General features: G+C 35.2%; 1 protein-coding gene across 2 annotated transcripts in view; it reads left to right on the plus strand.

Annotated features, from left to right (window-relative positions):
* Nucleotides 1–23,013, plus strand: part of SS18 (SS18 subunit of BAF chromatin remodeling complex) — a 95,308-nt gene that overhangs the window by 6,346 nt on the left and 65,949 nt on the right. For both annotated transcript variants that reach the window (XM_080821775.1, XM_080821776.1), the window contains exon 3: nucleotides 9,555–9,639. In XM_080821775.1, the coding sequence (XP_080677901.1) occupies nucleotides 9,555–9,639 (85 nt within the window). The remainder of the gene's footprint in view (nucleotides 1–9,554; nucleotides 9,640–23,013) is intronic.

The following is a 23,013-nucleotide window of genomic DNA, read 5'->3' on the forward strand; positions in this document are numbered from 1 at the left end:
TTATTCTTTATATTCTTAGTTTTTGTGTGTGTATATGTAATAATTTCCCCCTTCTCTGCATATTGGAATAGAGCTTATTTTCTCACATACTTGGTGCAGATGGGGTTTAAATTGATTTAGATGGAGTCTTACCTTTTGCTCTTCCTGATAGATTCTTAAATTTCTTTCATTCTTAAAGCTCTTTATTCTTTCTTTTTTAAGTTTTAGTGTTGGTTTATGAGTAAAGAAAAAAATTCTTCCTCTCAACCTTCAATGTTCTTGTTTCTTGCATTAGGAGAAGGAACAGGAAAATGAAGAAGAACATCAATAAATGATAGCCATCTGGGAACTGATAGTTCGATTTTAATTAAACAATTCATTAAGATGTGATAACTTTGCCTAAAACAGTATTTTTTTAATATAAAATAACTTTTTATGAAAGTAGTATGTGAATTGTAGAAAATTAAAAAACACAGATAATGTAAAAATGAGATAACAAACACTATATTCTCACCACATAAAGATTTTTCACTGGTAACATCTCTGTGTATATTGCTGTACCTATCTTTATTTACATATATGTACACACACTCCTGTTATGCTCAGTAAAAATTTAACAAATCACTTGTAGAGCTCATATGCACAGATTCTCTTCCCTTTAGATTCTGATAACATGTGTGAGAACGTATTGTTGTTCTGTTGTAGTGTTTGAGTATTTTGTTAATCAACTTAAATATTTACATAAATCAGCCCTTATTTTTTGTATTTCATCATGAATGTAACTACTTCAGAGTGTCCTGTAAGTGGTTTTCATGCAAAAAAATTTCTACTAATTATTATATAAAAGAATGTAGTTTTAAATCTCTGGTTAGGAATATAACTTTTATTCTGTAAATCGTATTTTTGTTGTCTTATACATATAATCTTTATAGTTTCTTGGTAAAGGTTTATTGTTAAAAATAAGATCTGACTTTTTTGGTTCATTTTTAAAAATTTTTATTTATTTATTATTTTTATTAACATACAATGTATTATTTGCCGCAGGAGTACAGGTCCCTGAATCGTCAGGCTTACACACTTCATAGCACTCACCATATTACATACCCTCTCCATTGTCCATAACCCAACCACCCTCTCCACACCCGCCTCCCCCCAGCAACCCTCAGTTTGTTTTGTGAGATTAAGAGTCACTTATAGTTTGTCTTCCTCCCAATCCCATCTTATTTCATTTTTTCTTCCCTACCCTGCAATGCCCCCCACTTTGCCTCACAAATTCCTCATATCAGGAAGATCATATGATAATTGTCTTTCTCCGATTGACTTATTTCGCTCAGCATAATACCCTCTGGTTCCAACCACATCATTGCAAATGGCAAGATTTCATTTCTTCTGATGGCTGCATAGTATTCCATTGTATATATATACCACATCTTCTTTATCCATTCATCTGTTGATGGACATCTAGGTTCTTTCCACAGTTTGGCTATTGTGGACATTGCTGCTGTAAACATTCGGGTGCACGTGCCCCTTTGGATCACTGCAATTGTATCTTCAGGTTAAATACCCAGTATTGTGATTGCTGGGTTGTAGGGTAGTTCTATTTTCAACTTTTGAGGAACCTCCATGCTGTTTTCCAGAGTGCCTGCACCAGCTTGCATTCCCACCAACAGTGTAGGAGGGTTCCCCTTTCTCTGCATCCTCACCAGCATCTGTCATTTCCTGACTTGTTAATTTTAGCCTTTCTGACTGGTAAGAGGTGATATCTCATTGTGGTTTTGATTTGTATTTCCCTGATGCTGAGTGATGTGGAGCATTTTTTCATGTGTCTGTTGGCCATCTGGATGTCGTCTTTGCAGAAATGTCTGTTCATGTCTTCTGCCCATTTTTTGATTGGATTATTTGTTCTTTGGGTGTTGAGTTTGATTGGCTCTTTATAGATTTTGGATACTAGCCCTTTTTCTGATATGTCGTTTGCAAATATCTTCTCCCATTCTGTCAGTTGTCTTTTGGTTTTGTTTACTGTTTCCTTTGCTGTGCAAAAGCTTTTGATCTTGATGAGTCCCAATAGTTCATTTTTGCCCTTGCTTCCCTTGCCTTTGGTGATGTTTCTAGGAAGAAGTTGCTGCGGCTGAGGTCGAAGAGGTTGCTGCCTGTATTCTCCTCAAGGATTTTGATGGATTCCTTTCTCACATTGAGGTCTTTCATCCATTGTGAGTCTATTTTTGTGTGTGGTGTAAGGAAATGGTCCAGTTTCATTCTTCTGCATGTGGCTGTCCAATTTTCCCAACACCATTTGTTGAAGAGACTGTCTTTTTTCCATTGGACATTCTTTCCTACTTTGTTGAAGATTAGTTGACCATAGAGTTGAGGGTCTATTTCTGGCCTCTCTATTCTGTTCCATTGATCTATATGTCTGTTTTTGTGCCAGTACCATACTGTCCTGATGATGACAGCTTTGTAATAGAGCTTGAAGTCTGGAATTGTGATGCCAGCAACTTTGGCTTTCTTTTCAACATTTCCTCTGGCTGTTCGGGGTCTTTTCTCGTTCCATATAAATTTTAGGATTATTTGTTCCATCTCCTTGAAAAAAATTGATGATAGTTTGATAGGGATTGCATTAAATGTGTAGATTGCTTTAGGTAGCATAGACATTTTCACAATATTTGTTCTTCCAATCCATGAGCATGGAACATTTTTCCATTTCTTTGTGTCTTTCTCAATTTCTTTCATGAGTACTTTATAGTTTCCTGAGTACAGATTCTTTGCCTCTTTGGTTAGGTTAATTCCTGGGTATCTTATGGTTTTGGATGCAGTTGTAAATGGGATCGACTCCTTAATTTCTCTTTGTTCTGTCTTGTTGTTGGTGTATAGAAATGCAGCTGATTTCTGTGAGTTGATTTTATATTCTGACACTTCACTGAATTCCTGTATGAGTTCTAGCAGCTTTGGACTGGAGTCTTTGGGTTTTCCACATAAAGTATCATATCGCCGGCAAAGAGTGAGAGTTTGACTACTTCTTTGCCAATTCAGGTGCCTTTAATTTCTTTTTGTTGTCTGATTGCTGAGGCTAGAACTTCTAGTACTATGTTGAATAGCAGTGTTGATAGTGGGCATCCCTGCCGTGTTCCTGATCTTAGCGGAAAACCTCTCAGTTTTTCCCCATTGAAAATGATATTCGCTGTGGGTTTTTCATAGATGGCTTTGATGATATTGAGAAATGTACCCTCTATCCCTACGCTTTGAAGAGTTTTGATCAGGAAGGGATGCTGCACTTTGTCAAATGCTTTTTCAGCATCTACTGAGAGTATCATATGGTTCTTGTTCTTTTATCAATGTATTGTATCACATTGATTTGCGGATGTTGAACCAGCCTTGCAGCCCAGGAATAAATCCCACTTGGTCATGGTGAATAATCCTTTTAATATAATGTTGGATCCTATTGACTAGTATTTTGGTGAGAATTTTTGCATCTGTATTCATCAAGGATATTGGTCTGTAATTCTCTTTTTTGATAGGGTCTTTGTCTGGTTTTGGGATCAAGGTAATGCTGGCCTCATAAAATGAGTTTCGAAATTTTCCTTCTGTTTCTATTTTTTGGAACAGTTTCAGAAGAATAGGTATTAATTCTTCTTTAAATGTTTGTTAGAATTCCCCTGGGATGCTGTCTGGCCCTGTTTTCTTGTTTGTTGGGAGATTTTTGATGACTGCTTCAATCTCCTTACTGGTTATGGGTCTGTTCAGGTTTTCTATTTATTCCTGGTTCCGTTTTGGTAGTTTCTATGTCTCTAGGAATGCGTCCATTTCTTCCAGATTGTCAAATTTGCTGGCATATAGTTGCTCATATGTTCTTATAATTGTTTGTATTTCTTTGGTGTTGGTTGTTATCTCTTCTCTGTCATTCATGATGTTATTTATTTGGATCCCTTTCAGCCTTTGCTGTGGCCCAAAGATTTTGAATAGTGGTGTTTTCATTTTCATTTGTTTCCAAGAATTTTTTCAATTCTTCTTTAATTTCCTGGTTGACCCATTCATTGTTTAGTAGGATGCTCTTTAGCCTCCACATATTTGGGTTCTTTCCAACTTTCCTCTTGTGATTGAGTTCTAGTTTCAGAGCATTGTGGTCTGAAAATATTCAGGGAATGATCCCAATCTTTTGGTACCAGTTGAGACCCGATTTGTGACCCAGGATGTGATCTATTCTGGACAATGTTCCATATGCACTAGAGAAGAATGTGTATTCTGTTGCTTTGGGATGGAATGTTCTGAATATATCTGTGATGTCCATCTGGTCCAGTGTGTCATTTAAGCCCTTTATTTCTTTGTTGATCTTTTGCTTGGATGGATCTGTCCATTTCAGTGGGGGGGAGGGTGTTAAAGTCCCCAACTATTATTGTATTATTGTCAATGTGTTTCTTTGATTTTGTTGTTAATTGGTTTGTGTAGTTGGCATAGATATTTAAAATTGGCAGATCTTCTTGTTGGACAGACCCTTTGAATATGATACAGTGTCCTTCTCTTATTATAGTCTTTGGCTTAAAATCTAATTTATCTGGTATAAGGATTGCTACCAGCTTTCTTTTGATGTCCATTAGCAGGGTAAATTATTTTCCACCCCCTCACTTTAAATCTGGAGGTTGTCTTTGGGTCTAAAATGAGTTTCTCGCAGACAGCATATTGATGGTTTTTGTTTTTTTAATCCATTGTGATATCCTTTGTCTTTTGATTGGGGAATTTAGCCCATTTACATTCAGGATAACTATTGAAAGATATGAATTTAGTGCCATTGTATTGCCTGTAAGGTGGCTGTTACTGTATATTGTCTCTGTTCCTTTCTGATCTACTACTTTGAGGCTCTCTCTTTGCTTAGAGGACCCCTTTCATCATTTCTTTTAGGGCTGTTTTGGTGCTTGCAGTTTCTTTTAATTTTTGGTTGTCCTTGGAAGCTTTTTCTCTTTCCTTCTATTTTCAATGATACCTTAGGTGGATATAGTATTCTTGGCTGCATATTTTTCTCATTTAGTGCTTTGAATATATCATGCCAGTTCTTTCTGGCCTGCCAAGTCTCTGTTGATAAGTCTGCTGCCAATCTAGTATTTCTGCCATTGTATGTGACAGACTTCTTGTCCCGAGCTGCTCTCAGGATTTTCTCTTTGTCACTAAGACTAGTAAATTTTACCATTAGATGATGGAGTGTGGAACTGTTTTAATTGATTTTGAGGGGATTCTCTGTGCCTCCTGGATTTTGATGCTTGTTCCCTTTGCCATATTAGGGAAATTCTCTATTATAATTTGCTCCAATATACCTTCTGCCCCTCTCTCTCTTTCTTCTTCTGGAATCCCAATTATTCTAATATTGTTTCATCTTATGGTATCACTTATTTCTCGAATTCTCCCCTCATCGTCCAGTAGTTGTTTGTCTCTTTTGCTCAGTTTCTTTATTCCCCGTCATTTGGTCTTCTGTATCACTAATTCTCTCTTCTGCCTCATTTATTCTAGCAGTGAGAACCTCCATTCTTGATTGCACCTCATTAATTCCTTTTTTGATTTCAGCTTGGTTAGATTTTAGTTCTTTTATTTCTCCAGAAAGGGATTTTATTTCTCCAGAGAGCGTTTCTCTAATATCCTCCATGCCTTTTGTGAGCCCACCTAGCACCTTGAGAATTGTCATTCTGAACTCTAGATCTGACACATTTCCAATGTCTGCATTGATAAAGTCCCTAGCCATTGGTACTGACTCTTGTTCTTTTTTTTTTTGTGGTGAGTTTTTATGTCTTGTCATTTTTGGATCACTTCTTTTTTTATTCTGTCTCTTGAACTAATAATTTCTAGATGCATCTACTGAAAAGCAACAACTCATTTGCCTCTTTGTCCTCCAGAATCTGGCCTCTTCCTCATTTATACTCCAGCATGAATCTTGTAGGTCCTTACAGAGTCATTTCATGGGTCACTCTATGGAGCACACTCAGCTCTCAGTCCCTCTGCTCATCATTTTCCCATGGAAAGGAATCCACTATGGAGCTCATGACACTGGACCTTCCTCCCCTGGGGGAAATGGCACGGTATCACGATGAAAGAATCAGCTGGGTTTGGAGACTCCAAACAGGGCTGTGTGCCAGATATAGAAACCAGTTCATTTTTTAATTATATCGATAAATTTAAGAGTGGTTATTTGACCTTAATCCAGATAATTGATGTACTGGTTCTTAGTGGAATCTTTGGGAAGTAGAAGGGGAACTGCCTGTCTTTTAATAGGTTAATAATTATGGGTATTTTGGAATATCTGCAGTATTTATTAGGAAGTTACCATCATCAAAAGTAAAATGTTTATATCTGTCCTTATCATATATACTCAGTTTTCTTTGTTAATATAGACCATTTTAGAATTAATAAACATGTACATTAAAAAAGTAAAAGTATATACAGAATAAAGTTTCTCAGGAAAATATTTCTTTAATATTTGTAGAAGAATCTGCCTTTTTTTTTTTTTATCATTTCAAAAGAGTCAGCTGAAGCCAGATTCTTCTGGAATGTTTGCTTATTGCTTTTTAGGGGATGTATACACAGACTTGAATATGAATATATATTACCTTTTCATTAATATTCATCTTTAAGTCTTGAATGGATCTTAGGAAAGCTTATTTGATGAATGCTGTGAAAATAATGCTGATTACAAAAAAGAAACCCTAGTGAAGTTAGAGAAGATAATTTAAGTAGAAGATTTGGGGCTATTGGGAAAATTGGAGTAATTTGAATGGGTTTGTGGATGATTACATGGTATTACTGTAGTAATATTTGTTCTGCTGTGGTTGTATATGGGAATTTCCTTGTTTTTAGGAAATGAAGTGTTGGGAATAGTGGGATATTATGTCTGTAACTGAGTCAAAAGATTTTGAAGAAAGTGTGTGTGTGCCTACATGTATGTATATACTGGTGTGTGTGTTTACAGATGGAGTAAGACAAATGTGGTGAAATGCCAATGATTGGGGAGTGTGGGAGAACGATATTTGGGAATTCTTCATACTATTCTGAAAACTCTAAGTTTAAAATTATTTCAAAAATTAAAAGTTAAAAGGATTTAGGTTGGGAAATGTCTTAAAGTACTCCATAAAAGGAGGCTGTATTTATAGATATTTAGAAATATAAGGGACTTTGGAGATCTACGTTAACTCCCTTTGTTTTTACAAATGAGGCCTTAAGAGTGTGGCAGATTAGATTTAACAGTATTCTCTTGTGGACTTGGTAAGTACTAATCAGCAGGACTAAAATTTTTTCTTGAAGGGTCATGAGGAAGCCATAGTCTCTTAGTAAGATTTGTTACTTTATTTTTGCAGGGTGGTCAGCAAACCTCATAATTGAATATATTAAAGCCATATTAACACTCAGAGAAGAAAAGAAAAACTTAGATGTGTAAACTTTGAAATGGGTTATATATTTTTTTAAAAGTTTTAATTAATTAATTTATTTGTCAGGGAGGAAGAGAGCATAAGCTGGAGGAGCTACAGGCTGAAGGAGGAAAACAGGCACCCCGCTGAGCAGGGATCAGATGTGATGGGGTTGGGGGTGGGGGGTGAGGCCTCTATCCCACGGATCCTGACCTGAGCCAAAGGCAGACACTTACCCCACTGAACCATCCAGGTGTCCTCTGGGTTATATGTTCTAATTAAAAATGGCTGGTTGGTTTTAAAAAATGGCAAGATTTTGGAACCCTGTATTTTAAATTCCATTCAAGATCTTTACGGAGTAATGAAATAGTTCCAGCTAGTGTTTCCTTTACTGCTGTTTTAAACATTTTGACAATATAATTAAGCATTATGAAAAATGCAGTACAATGTAATAATTCCTGGTCCTCTTGTCTAAGGATCACTGTAACAAACATTGTATCATGTCTGATTGAGCCACATAGTGTAATATGTGAGGAGGAGCATTAAGAGCCTAAACTTCTTAAACAACAACCAAAAAACACAAAAGGAAACCAAGAAACTTAGGGAAGTGTTGGTTATATCTGTTACCTTGATTGTGGTGATGGTGTCGCAGGTGTTTGCATATGTCCAAACTCATCAAATTATACAAATTAAATGTGTGTGGATCTCTGTATATTGGTTATGCCTCTAAGAAATCTGTAAAAAATAAACAAGAGAACATGAACTTGTTAGGAAAATTGAAGGTCAGTGAGAAGTAAGTTTTTTTCCTCTAATAAGAAAAAAGTAGTAAAGCCAATTCTAATAGAAATAAAATAATGCAGCAAAAGATTTCCTAGGATTCCTTCTGTGGTGTATAGAGAACAACTTCATCTGGGATCTGTGTTAGAAGACTGTTTAGCTGAATAAAGTTCTTTTATCTTACTTTCATTATTTTAATTTGTATTTAATGTTTCTAGGTAAACAAAATTCTAAAACAGCCTAACAATTTGGTGTAGGATTTATAAGTTTGTATTTGGAAGGTTTACAAACACTAGTTAACTGGATCACTACCAATATGCAGAGACTTAGTAAAACTAATTCATAAGATCACCATGAACATATTTAACCACTTCATTGCACTAGTGCGTACTTTGCTTTGTTTTTTAAAGTTAATTCTTTTTTTTTTTTTAAAGATTTTATTTATTTATTTAACAGATAGAGATCACAAGTGGGCAGAGAGGCAGGCAGAGAGAGAGAGAGAGGAGGAAGCAGGCACCCTGCTGAACAGAGAGCCTGATGAGGGGCTCTATCCCAGGACCCTGGGATCATGACCTGAGCCGAAGGCAGAGGCTTTAACCCACTGAGCCACCCAGGCGCCCCTGTTTTTTAAAGTTAATTCTTAATGGTATTAGTCCCTTATCATATTCTGTCTCATGTAGATGTATGTATGTGTATATAATATATTGTAGTATAATATAAACTCATATATGTGTGTGTGTAAGTGAAGACACCTATTCATTGTTTTCTCTACATGCTGAGCCCTAACAGATGTTCGGTACAACTCCAGCAGGTATCAGTTGTTGCTTACTGCTGCTGGAGAAAGAAAAGTTGTGTGATTCCTGCCTCCTTCCTGACATTTTCAGCAGAGCCTGTTGCCTTGACTTGGGTTTGAGGTTTTTGGCAATATGAAAATGGCAGGGTAGAGGGAATAAGCATGTCAATTTTGTTGAAGTCCTTCATTCTAGATCTGTTTTTAGAAAACACACGTGCTATGTATAGAGCCAGTACATATCTCAGTAATTCCATTTCCTGAGCTGTGCAAATATTGTGCATGTTACTAACCTTTCTTAAACCTCAGTTGCCTCATCTGGTAAAATGGAGAAAATAAGTACTTTTACCTCATAGCTTAGGTTTGAGGATTGACTGAAATATATGAGTATATAAAACAACTATAGCAATATCTAGCACATGGTAAGATCTGTGTGTTTGTTATTATCTTGGAGTGTATTTATTATTTGGGATTATTTTGCAGAGGAACTAGGAAAAAATTGAAGTGCTATTGATGTTCAGGTAACAAATCTTTTATTAAACTTGAGAAATAATTAGAATGCTATTTCTATTTAAGCAGTAGGAAGAAAATTATTTTTAATATTGGTATTTGTTTTGTTTTAACAGGTATCAGCAGATGTTGCATACGAATTTGGTCTACCTTGCTACAATAGCAGATTCTAATCAAAATATGCAGTCTCTTTTACCAGCAGTAAGTACCTTTAAAATAGTGTGAAGTAGACGAAATCTTATATAGAGTTATGTACAGGATAACACATTTTTGTTTAGTGATTTTGAAGTTTTGTTTAGTAAATTCTGCCTTCTGAGAACATTAGGGTATTCTTCTATATGATCTAAAACCTTCATTGTTTTGTTTTCATATTTAATTTGAGTCGATTCACCTAGAATTGTTTCCCTTCCTGAAGAAGTTATATCCATTCATCCATTCACCCACATATTCACCCACCTGCCTACTTATTTATTTTAATTTGTAATTGCACATATGATTTATGAATAAGCATTTAGTATTTCAAAGCAAATCCCAGGCATCATATACTTGCCCTGGTAAATACTTCAGTACGCATCTCTAGCAGAGAAGCAGCAGTATTCCACCCAACAAGAGTAACCAGAGTTTCTTAATGTCTTTATTATACCCAGGCTATCTTCAGTTTTCACTGATTGTCTTAAATCACCCAAATGTTTAAATGATTTTTTGCTGCAGAATCCAGACAAGGTCCACATGTTGCATTGGTTGATATGTGTTTTAAGTTTCTTTGAATCTGTATCAGTTAATCTTTTTTATTCTCCATTTATTTGTTGAAGAACTTGGGTATCATATATTCTGGATTTGGCTAAGTGTATTCTCATGGTCCTTTAACGTATTTTTCCATTTTATCTCTTATTTCCTATAAACTGATAATTAGTTAGAGAAGCTTGATGAGAGTTAGATTCAGTTTTGTGTTAAGAATATTTAATTGAGGGACGGCTGGGTGCTCAGTGGGTTAAAGCCTCTGCCTTCGGCTTGGGTCATGATCCCAGGGTCCTGGGATTGAGCCCCACATCGGGCTCTCCGCTCAGTGGGGAGCCTGCTTCCTCCTCTCTCTCTGCCTGTCTCTCTGTCTACTTGTGATCTCTGTCAGTCAAATAAATAAATAAATCTTAAAAAAAAAAGAATATTTAATTGAGGGGCACCTGGGTGGCACATTTGGTTGAGTGTCTGACTCTTGATCTCAGCTCAGATCATGATCTCAGGGTTGTGAGTTTAATGACTGTGTTGAGCTCCACTTAAAAAAAAAAAAGAATATTTCATTGGTGGTGCTGTATTGCCTGTTGTATGTATCACAACAGGGGGGTCATTTTGGTTGTTGCATTTTTAGTAATGTTAAGATTGATGAATGGTGGGGTACCTGGGTGGTTGAGTGGGTTAAGCCTCTGCCTTTCATTCAGGTCATGATCTCAGGGTCTTGGGATGGAGCCCCATTGGGCTCTCTGCTCAGCAGGGAGCCTGCTTCGCCCTTTCTCTCTGCCTGCCTACTTGTCATCTCCCTCTCTGTCAAAGAAGTAAATAAAATCTTCTTTTTTTTTAAGATTTTATTTATTTATTTGACAGACAGAAATCACAAGTAGGCAGAGAGGAGACAAAGAGAGAGAAGGGGAAGCAGGCTCCCTGCCGAGCAGAGAGCCTGATGTGAGGCTCCATCCCAGGACCCCGGGATCATGACCTGAACCAAAGGCAGATGCTTAACTCACTGAGCCACCCAGGTGCCCCATAAATAAATAAAATCTTAGGAAAAAAAAAAAGGCAGTTCTCTCTGGAAATTTAGATTTCTAAAAAAGATTGATGAATGGGACAGGGTGTCTGGTTGGCTCATTCAGTAGAGCATGCAACTCTTGATTATGAGTTCAAGCCCTAAGTTGGGTGTGAAATCTACCTAAAGAAAAAAGAAGATTGATTGATGGGCACAGTTGATACCATCCTGATGACTCTATTATAAATTTCCCATCAACCTTTCATTTAATGGTTTTAGCAGTCACTGATGCTTGTTGGCCAGATATGTTATTTCATATTTGGATCACAGAATGATGAATCTTTAATTTTACAGTTCCTCCTATATTTATTAGCTGTACTTCTTTTAAAAAAGAAAAACTCCTTTCATCAAGTATTTGGTTATTCTGAGATAGAGAGTCCCTATATGAGAATCATGATTAAAGGCTAGTTTCTAGCCTCTTAACAGTTTTCAGAATAACAAGTTGGCCCCTAGCAATCTGTGAAGGTGACCAGTGATTTTTTTTTTTATTATTGTCATCTAAACATACACGTTTGTATTTTTAATGTGTCCATTGGAATTTTTTTTTTTTTTTTTTTTGATACTTCAGGTTATCTCCTCTTTGGTCAGTGAGAGCCTGTTCATTTGGCTGCTGTGTCCATCTGACATGATTCAAGTATTCTTGTATAGCTTCTTTTCTTTCAGGATTTGAGAGACCTGTCAGGCTGACCATATTTTCTGCCCCAGAACTATTCTGCCTCAGCTCTTCTTTTCAGGCAGCGCTTTTTCAATGGGAATTGATATTTAGAGACCACATTTTGGATGTTTGGGCGTTCATTATTACTGGGTTTTCATTGTTTCTAGGTATTTTTGGTGAACAGAACTAGTAAACACATTTTTTAGAAAAAGAAATTAAGTGTTGAATTAGTGCTGTTTCCCTTCAGGAAAGGTTTTTTCCCTTAGGTTTCATTTCATGTATAATCTCTTCTGTCTTATTCTAAAACTCTTGGTACCTTAATGACATTATTATGGTTGTTTATTTGCTTCATACTACTGCCTATATAAAGTAATTTCAGTATAACAATCAAGCTTGCCACTAACAATAAGATGTTTGTCCTTAAGATGTACCCCACTAGGAATATATAATCAATACATTTCTTTTTGACTGTGAAATACTTCATGTGGTTATTGCTTTGAACTTGATTACCAGCTAGGTGGAATTTATTTTTATGAATGGTGTGAGGAATGGGTTCAGCTTCATTGTTTCCATATGGATAGTTTTCTGTTCCAGCATTATCTATTTGAAAAACAAAATAATAACTTCTCTCTGTTTTGTCATGTCACCTCTATCTGTATATATCAAATGTGCATATATATGTGGGTGTCTGATCTCTGTTCTGTCTCATTGGTATGTTGTTATAAATTCCACTGTCTTTTCACACTTGTCATTGTCTTATAAATCTTGATGTAAGAGAAGTTCTTCTTATGTTTTTCAAAAATATCTTGGCTATTGGTCCTTTGCGTTTCCATATGTCTTAAAAATCAGCATGTCCAACATAATTTGTTTTGATTTTCGTTGAGATTGTCTTGACTCTAAATTAATTTGGGGAGAATTTATATCTTCACAATATTGAGTCTGTCGAATCATGATCATTGCATATATTTTCACTTATTTAATCCTGTAAATACCTTTCAGTGGAGTTTTATGATCTTTCTTGCAGAGGATCTGTACATCTCTCATTGGACTTATTGCTAGGCACTTCATATTTTTTGAGGCTATTTTAAGAGTCTGTTTTTTAAACAAAGTTTTATTTCTAACTGCATTTGCTGTTTACATGGAAATTCAGTTGATACTGAATTTCACAGTCTTCTTCAACTCTTACTTCTAACAATTTTCCTGTAGATACCTTCTGTTTTCTGTATTCACAAACATATTTGTGAATAATGAGTTTTGTTTCTTTCTTGCCGATCCTTATACCTTTTATTTCTTTCTCTTGCCTTACTTCTCTGGCTAGGACCTCCACTACATTCCTGAATAGAAGTGGTGATAGAGGACATCTTTATCTTGTTCCTGATCACAAAGGGAAAGCTTTCACTGTTTGACCGTTAATAAGTATGATGTTTGCTATAGTTTTTTGTAGATGCCTTTTATCAGATTAAGGAAGTTCCCTTCTGTTTCTGTTTTGCTAAATAAGAGTTTATATCTTGAATGGATGTTAAATTTTATTAAATGCTTTTATTGCATCTAATGAGATGATCATAATTTTTTTCTTTTTTAATCTGTTAATGTGAATTACATTGATTTACTTTTTAATGTGCAATCCATCTTGCATTCTTGTAATTAACCTACTTTTTCATGACCCACTTGGTGAGGGTCTTTGGTTTGGTTTGGTCGTGGTCTCTTTAAAAAATTGCTGTATTCAGTTTGTTAAAATTTTGATCAAGATTTTTATGTCCTTGTTCTTGGGTGTAATTGACCTTTAATTTTTCCCTTCTTATAATGCTTTCGTCTGAGTTTTATTTTGAGGTTATGTTTGTTTTATAAAATGAGCTGGAGAATTCTAGTTTTTCTTACCTGGAATAGTTTGTACAATAGAATTTCTGTTTCTTAAATGATTGGTGTACTTCTTTAGAAAAGCTCTCTGTGTCTGGAGTTTTCTTTGTGAGAAGGCTTGTTACTAACTCAATTTCTTTATTGGTTGTAGCACAATTTATAACATTTTGTGAGTTTCCTATTTTGGTAAATTGTGCTTTTTAGCATATACTAAATTTTCAGATTTATTGGCATGAAGTTCATGAAATATCTTTCTTATGTCCTCAGAATCTGTGGTGATATTTTCTTTTTTATTTTTCACATAGTTTATTTTTATGCCTTCTCTTTTAAAATGTTTTTGATCATTCCTGCCAGTTGTTTATCTTTTTTTTTCCTTTTGTGTGTGTGTGTGTGTGTGTGTTTTTTCAAAGAATCAGTTTTTGGCTTTGATTTTCACAGTGACAGCATTTCCAAAACTTTTTGTTCTCAGAACCACATTAAACTTAAAAATTATTGAGGAAAAATAAAAATTATTGAGGACTCAGGGGTGCCTGGGTGGTTCAGTTGGTTAGGCATCTGCCTTCAGCTCAGGTCATGATCTCAGGGTCCTGGGATTGAGTCCTGCATCAGGCTCCCCACTGCTTCTCCTTCTGCCTGCTTCTCCCTCTGCCTGCTGCTCCTCCTGCTTGTGCTGGCTCTCTCTCTGTCAAATAAATAAAATCTTAAAAAAAAAATTTATTGAGGACTCTGAAGAACTTTATATGGGTTATATATATTGATAAATTTGTAAGTTTGCCCAAGTTTTTGAATTAAGACTGAGAAAATTTTCAAAGTATTTATCAGTTCATTTAGAATGAACAATAATAAACTCATTGCATGTTAATGTAAATAACATTCTTTAAAGAAAAAATAACTATATCTTTTAGAACAGATTTAGTGAGGAAGGAATAGTACTGTTTAGTAATTTTGCAAATTTCTTTTAAATGTCTGACTTAATAGAAAACAGTTGTATTCTCATATCTACTTCTGAATTCAATCTAGTGTAGTATGTTTTGGGTAAAACAGAACAAAATCCAGTTTTGCTCAGATATGGAATTGGAAAAGTGAAGACTATATTTTAATAGCCTTTCCAGATGTTGTACAGTAATCTTCTTTGATAGTACGGAGGATCTCAACAAGTGTTTTTTCTAAAGGTTATTTGAAGTATGGAATCTGAAACAATATTAATAGATTTTTCTTATTCTGGTACATTAGAGTTCATTGGTCTGTCCTGCATTTTGGATGGATCTTCTAATCATGCATAATTTTGTGACATTCTTTGGTCATTTGGAAAGAATTAAGTGCATTGAGTTATGTACATCCCTAAATATTGACATATTTCATTGTATGATACCAAAAACCACATTTGTTGAAATTGCTACCAGTCTCATTAGAAGTTAAGTATTGGGATGCTGTCAAACTCAAGACAGTAGATATGTTTGCCAAATTCCCAATTCTTGCCTGAAAAGTCAAGTTTAATCATAGGCAACAAATGCTGTTAGTTGTTTTCCAGGCTTACTGTGTTCATTTTTGAGCCAATGTCTGCCAGATACCCAAGTCTGGATAAGTATAGTTTGTCTACCAATTGTTCTTTCAATTAAAAATGGTGTTCCATGAAAACTGTGTTGATCAGCAAGCAACTCAGTCGCAGAGTACTTTTATCATACTTTGATATGCAACAGATATATTTATTATTTTCTCATTTTGTCCCAGAATATTTAACTGAGTAATTTTTACTGTTTCATCAAGGACATTCTTAGTGAAATGATTTTTTTTTTTTAACTACTAGTCTGGCAATCAATAATACAATGATTTACTGTAGAGTTTGGTGCCTTGATTCATGCCAAGGCTTTTGCAGTTACACCCACTTTCTTACTTTTGCACCATTGTTTTAAATACCAACATGGCATAAAAGTATTGTTATGGAAGTAGTTTGACCTTTTGGACTGGAGGACCACATTTTGTGAACTAATGTTCTTTTGCATGTTTTTGAGTGTGATTAACTTCTGATCTTGTCTCTATTATTTCCTTTTACTTTCTTTTGTTATGTTTGCTGTTCTTTTTCTGAATTTTGAGATGAATGCCTACTTTATCAGTTTTCATTTTTTAATGCTAATATATGCATTTAAGGGAATAAATTTCTCCCTAGTCACAATTCTGATATGTAGTATATTCATATTTATTCAGTTCCAAATATTTTCTAATTTCCAGTGTTAAATTTTCTTTATACATGGGTTGATAAGCACACTTTTTAGTTTCCAAACATATGGAAATTTTGTCATTTTTTTATTAATGTTTTCTGCCTTTATTGCATGTGGTTACATAACATTTTATATGATTTAGTTCTCTGGAATTCTTGGAGATTTGTTTTATGTTGCAGCATGTGGTCACTTTTTACTGATGTTCTATGTATACTTATAAAGAATATGTATTCTTTAGCACCTGAATGCCTATATATGTTTATTGGATCAAGTGTGATGATCTTGCTTGAATCCCCTGTAGTTTTACTGGTGTTTATTAACCATTCTGATGCTTTGTTTGTTCTATTGGTTATTGAGAGATGTATATTTAAAATATAGGGATTGTTTCTTTTTCCTTGTAACTTTTCCAAGTTTTTGCTTAATATCACATTTTGAGGCATTGTTAGTAAGTACATACATATTTTAGAATATTACTGCTCTGGTTTTTTGTAACATTGTCATTTATGAAGTATACTCCTCTCTATGTGTAATAATGCATTTGGTCATAATGTTTACTTACCTGATATTAGAGTAACTCAGTTGGTCTTCTTTAGTGTTTGCATGCTATAGTCACCCTTTCATTCCCTCATGTTAGAGATATGAACGGCATGTAGATTTTTTAAAAAATCTAGTGTAGCAGTCTTTTAATTGGAATATTGAATGTAATCACTCATGTGTCTGAGTTTAAAGTTATCATCATGCAGTGTACTTTCTGTTTGTCTCATCTGTTGTACATTCCTTCTGTTCTTTTTTGCCTTCTCTTAATTTTTTTATTCCTTTTTTTCTCTTCTAGTTTGGAAATTTTGTACTTAAAAATTAATATTCTTTCAGTGGTTACTATACTGTTTGTAATATGCATCTCAGACCATTCATGGACCCTTGGATACTTTTATTTCTATTCATTCCTCAATGACTCATTTATTGTCATGCATTTTAAATCTTTACATGTTTACTCACAAATGATTTTTAAGATTTTATTTATTTGACAGAGAGAGAGAGATACAGCAAGAGAGGGAACACAAGCAGGGCAAGCGGGAGAGGGAGATGTGGGGCTCCATCCCAGGACCCTGCGATCATGACCTGAGCTGAAGGCAGATGCTTAACTGACTGAGCTACCCAGGCACCTACAAATGATTTTTTCAGTTAATACTTGTTAGAGTTATCATCGTTGTTACCATTTCTGATGCTTTTAATTTCTCTCTTCACTTATAGCATTTTTTCTCAGATCATTTTCTTTTCACTCCCTTAAGAATATATTTTAGTGTTTTCTTTAGGACAGGTTTGTTCGTTGTTTGGTGATCTGAAAATGTCTCAATTTCACCATTGTCGTTACACAGTATTTTTGCCAGGACAGATTTCTAGCTTGTATCTATTAGAATATATAGTTGTTGGTATTACTATTTTGATGGTAATCTGTTTTTTGCTTTCTGAAGTCTTTTCCTGAAATCTTGCTGTATTCTCCATATGTGTGGAGTTCTTTGATTTATCCTCTTTAGTGTATGTTGAGATTGCTGAAATCTGTGAATTGATGTCTTTTATCAGTTTCGAGAAGTTATCCGCTGGCTTTATAGACTGGCTAACATGTCCATAGCAAATATTACCTGCCTCCCCACCCCCCAGGTTTGGGCCCACCTCTCTGGATTTTCTTTCTTCTGAACTTGGCCTGATCATTTTTTACCCTTTTGTCTGCTCTTCCATATCTTTAAACATATTTTCAAAATATTCGTTGCACTTTTTTGGTTGTCCTCAGTGAAGAATTGTTTGAATGTCCTAGTTTGCCATTACCTTAGATGATTCTTTTAAATGTTAGAATTGTATTCTGTTTTGCTGTCCATGGAATAACTAAGAGAATATTAGTTACTTTGGATTCTCACATAAAACTCTTCTTTGATGAGAGAACAGACACTTGCAGAATGACTACTATGCATTGACTCCCTTCAGTATTTCATCCTCAAAAGCCTTTAAGATATTAGCTCATTCTATAGGTGAGGAAATAGAGTCTCAGATAGGTTAATTAACATGCTTAGGGACTCATAATTGGTAAATGGTAAGCATGGGATTTGAACACTTGCCTTACTGAAAGCAGTTTGTGCATTATGCTATCATGTCTTGTTACTACTAGGATGAAAAGAAAATAAAATCCTGACCAATTTGCTCTTAAGTTGGTGTATCCAGGTAGAAGTTAGTAGGTCTTCATAGAGTTTGAATCTGAATTTTAAAACCTGCAATGTCTTGATTGTTCTCTTAAGTTGTTATGGAAATGAATGCCTTAATCATTTTTGGTTGTTTTCTTGGTCTAGCATTATTCTTGTACTTAGGTGTTAATTTTTAAAAAACATTATATGACTGGGTCCGCTTATAGTTTGGGGACTAAAGTATAGGTTAGAGTGGTAGGTTAAGAATTTAGCTTATCAGGGCTCCTGGGTGGCTCAGTGAGTAAAGCCTCTGCCTTCTGCTCAGGTCATGATCTCAGGGTCCTGAGATCGAGCCCTGCATCATGATTTTTGCTTGGCGGGGAGCCTGCCTCCCTCTTTCTCTCTGCCTGCCTCTATGCCTGCTTGTGATCTCTCTTTCTCTCTCTCTTCCCACCCCCCTGTCAAATAGATAAATAAAGTCTTTAAAAAAAAAGAATTTTATCATTACCACGGTGACCTGTAATTGAGTCTTATCCTAGTTTCCCTGTTCTAGCACATCTGAAGATATAACAGATTCCCAACATGTTCTCATCAGTAACAACTAATTATGGCAGGGATTCAAGTCTCAGGGCATTGAGGGTGGAAAGGGGGTCATTTCCCTTTAGGTAGTCTTATTTAGAATCATGTGGGTAGTTGGGAAGTGGTACTTTGCAAAATGTCCTCTGTTGATTATGTATCCCTTCTAGCTAACCAATTGAAATTCTTTGTGTAACTTATGATACAGTGCAAACTGGATTTTTTTCAGTTTGTCTTGTTTTGAAATACTGTCTCCATAAAATGTAGAAATGTCTTAAAGCCTCAAACAGTATAGCCTCTCAAATATGTCTCATATTCTCTCTAGCTTTTATGTGGAGTACAAAAAATGTTTGGTCAGATCATGTATCTTGAGATTTAGTTGCTCATTCCTCTTGCCCGTCTTCAGGAAGGTAGTAATTCTTGAGATGCCAATGTGATAAAATTGAGCTTATCATAGAAATTCATTTTGGTACAACAAAACCTCTTAGAATTTACTATTCTGTTCTCACCCGTTATGTTACAAACTTCTGAGTTTTTTGCATTTGTTTTTTATAGAATTTACATTTTTCCCTGTAGATTAAGTAGGATAGTAAAAATTATTACCACTTATTCAGGGAAGGTAGTACTTCCATCGTGGTTAAGAACCATCTTATAAAGGAAAGAGATACATTTCATTACTACCCATTTACCATTATTTCACCTTTTTAATATGGGGTCACCATTTTACATCATATTTTACTAATGAATATAAAAGCTGCCACTTGTATATTTTGAAATAAAATTTTTGCCTCCTAATGTTGGTCAAGGTTTAATTTAGAATACATGGCCAGATTTTCATTTAAAAATGAAAATGCCTTTTGGAGGTCAAGTTGCTTGAGACGTTGAATTAAAGGAGGAGGAGTTTTTGAAAAAATAGGAATAAATATATCCTTACAGTAGGAGGAATAAGAGAGAATTGAGCCAGTAAAGAAAAGTGGGGCTTTAGAGAGGGAAAAGAATCAGCTAGAAGGAAAGCAGTTGGGTTGGAGGTAAAAGAGGGAGGAAGGTAGATTTGGGAAAACTAGAGTATCAGTACATAATGAATACAGCCGATCTGCCAGAAGGGACAGCATGCTAGTTAGTAAGTACAGTTTGAGGAATTTTGATCCTGAAAATGAACTGTATGTTTTGGGTTAAAAAAGTTTTCCAGAATGGAGTTTTTCCCTTCATTTAACTAGTTGTGAGAATTGGAAATAGGATTATATGTAGGTTTAACTTTCAGTTTGTTTCATGTCCCCCCCCCCCCCCAAAGTGGAATTAGGTATTTAAATACTATTTCATGTGTCTGGAACTAGGCTACATCTAGCAAGCTTCTCCTATTTGAAACAAAGTCAAGAATTCAAAAACCAGGAATAGATGGAAAACGATCTGTAAGGAAAAAATAACTTACAAAGCTAGTGCACTAACACTTAGGCATTTTATTTTATTTTTTTGTTTGGGCCCTATGTATTCTTAGTTCAAAAACATTATAAGTTCATTATATTTTTAACCTTATACATATTTTAGCAAGTTTGTTTCTTTATTTTAAGCCTGTAGCTAGGACGCAGTAAATCAGAAACGGGGAAGTATGGTCTATAGGCAGGCATACATACAAGAAGTACAACCAGCAAAGAGACCAAATAGTTATAAAAAGCTGACATAATTGGAAATGTGCACTAGGGGCTCCTGGGTGTCTCAGTCATTAAGCATCTGCCTTCAGCTCAGGTCCTGGGGTCCTTGGGTCCCACGTTGGGCTCCCTGGGGTCCTCGGGTCCCACATTGGGCTCCCTGCTCAGTGGGAAGCCTGCTTCTCCCTCTCCCACTGCCTCCGCTTGTGTTCCCTTTCTCACTGCCTCTCTCTCTCACATAAATTAAAAAAAGAAAAGAAAAGAAAATGTACACTACTTTAGCTCCTTTGGTATATGCACATGGGACCCTTTTTATCTTGGTAAACCTTGGAAGATCATTTGAATAGTAGTTTTCAGCATTGGTATTACTTTCTGAAATAGCATAAACCATTGACATAATTATTTTCATATATAAACTAGGAACATTTTGCCATTAGAAAATATGACTATGTTATGTGTAAGTCTTTCCTTCTCAAACATACATTGAAGAAATTACATTTTTAAGTTTTAGCCAAATAATAGTTACTGTTCACATATTTTTGTCATCTGGTAGTATTAGTGTGTATACAAAATGTTAGATCCCATTGATTTAGGAAAGAATTATGAGAGAACAGTTTAAATTTAAAAAGTTTTTATTTATTTATTTTTTAAAAAAGATTTATTTATTACTTTTAGAGGGAAAGAGCAAGTGAGCACACATGTGCATGAGTGGGAGGGGCAGAGGGAGAGGGAGAGAGAGTCTCAAGCAGACTCCATGCTGAACACAGGACTCGGATCTCACGACATTGAGACCTTGACCTGAGCCAAAACCAGGAGTTGGACACTCAACCGACTGCACCAACCAGGTGCCCCAAGATAAATGTTTTTTTTTTTTTTTTTTAAGATTATTTATTTATTTGATAGAGAGACAGAGTGTGCTAGTAGGGGGAAGGGGCAGAGGGAAAGCACACTCCCCAGTGAACAGGGAGCCAGACTGGGGGTTTGATACCAAGACATTGGGGACTTGATACCAGAACACTGAGAACATGACGCTTAACCAACTGAGCCACCGTGGTGTCCCCCCAAGAAAAGTTTTTACTAATTTAATTTCTATTTGGGAAAAACTTGGGGAGTAAAGAGTCTTTCTGTTGTTGTTCATCTGAAGACATACAATCTGGAAATAGTAAACAGAATTAAAAATTTTAGAGCTGGAAAAAACTTGGAAAAAACCTAAAAAAAATCAGTCCAGTGTTTCTCTACCTTGGCTGGATATTTTAAAAGCTTCTCAGGTGATTCTAATGGGTGTCTAGGAATTGAAGACCTTATATTTCCGTGCTTTTTAAATGAAGTATTCAGTGATATTCTGAGGATATGTAAATTAAAGAAGTAATGCTGTTTTGGTACTAGCAATGTCATTTGATGTTGTGTACCATGAATCATTTTTATAATATGGGAAAGATAATACTTATTCTATAATGTCATTATGAGGATTAAATAAAACAATTCATGGTGTCCAGCATGGAGGATGTACATAGGAAATACTGATGGTAATGAAGATGATGGCAGTACATAATTAGAAAGTATAAAGAAAACGAGAAGTCCTGTTCAGGAGTATTTGAAGTAAGACTAGCAGGACTCAATTACTAAATACATATGAAGGGTAAGGGAGAGAGTTTGGAGACTTGATTGACAGTGACATTTCCTGAGATTGTCTCTTAATTTCAAAGGAAGGTTGAAGGCTAATAGGAATTGCTTATCCTGCTTTTCACTTAATTCATTGAGTATTAAGTTTTTTTTGAATTCCGAAGAAAAAAAGTTGAAAAATTCCCCAGTTTAATTAGATAATACTTCTTGAATTTTGAGCTTATTGAAGATAATTTTTGCTTATTAGCAAAGCCTGGGCTATTAATAAAAATTGATTTAGAGGAAGTACAGTAGTCTTATGTTTTGTATTTCCTAAGTTGCATTTTTTTGGTGATGCACACACAGTGTTCTCAGCAACCCTTGGCAGCACTTGATTAGCCTTTCATTACACAAGATTTAGTAACAGTAATAACATGTGGTCTTTATTTTTTTTACATATGTATTTTTTAATGTATATGCGTAGTCTTTAGATTCAGTGCTGATAAAGCATCTGTTAAGGTAAATCATTGACTAAAATTTGGTATTACAGAATTCACTGCTTACAGATTTGATCCCCCTGAAGTGAAAGAAAACATGCTTAGAGCTGTGGAACATCTTACAGATTAGCAGAGTAGATTTCATTTATAAATTTTACCTTCACATTCAACATAGGTAGTACTTTGATATGGTTAGAACATCAGAAACTACAAAAGGTCATAGGGAACCCCACTTCCATCTCTGTTTTAGATTATGCAAATAAGACCCACTATAAATACATACTTTCCCCTTTTCTGTGCAGGTGGAACCTTGCCATCCACTGTTGTGTTTTTTAAATTACATTTTTTATAAAAATGAAAGTGTTTACATTCTTAGAAGTATGGAAAGAACTTTCCTAAATATTGGCATCATTTTAAGAATTTTTAAGTTCTGAGTGTTTGATAAACATGATAATACGTATTTTTTTTAAGATTTTATTTATTTATTTGACAGAGATCACAAGTAGGCAGAGAGGCAGGCAGAGAGAGAGAGGAGGAAGTAGGCTCCCTGC

Source organism: Martes martes (genome assembly GCF_963455335.1).
Source record: "Martes martes genome assembly, chromosome: 13".
NCBI classification, from domain to species: Eukaryota; Metazoa; Chordata; class Mammalia; order Carnivora; family Mustelidae; genus Martes; species Martes martes.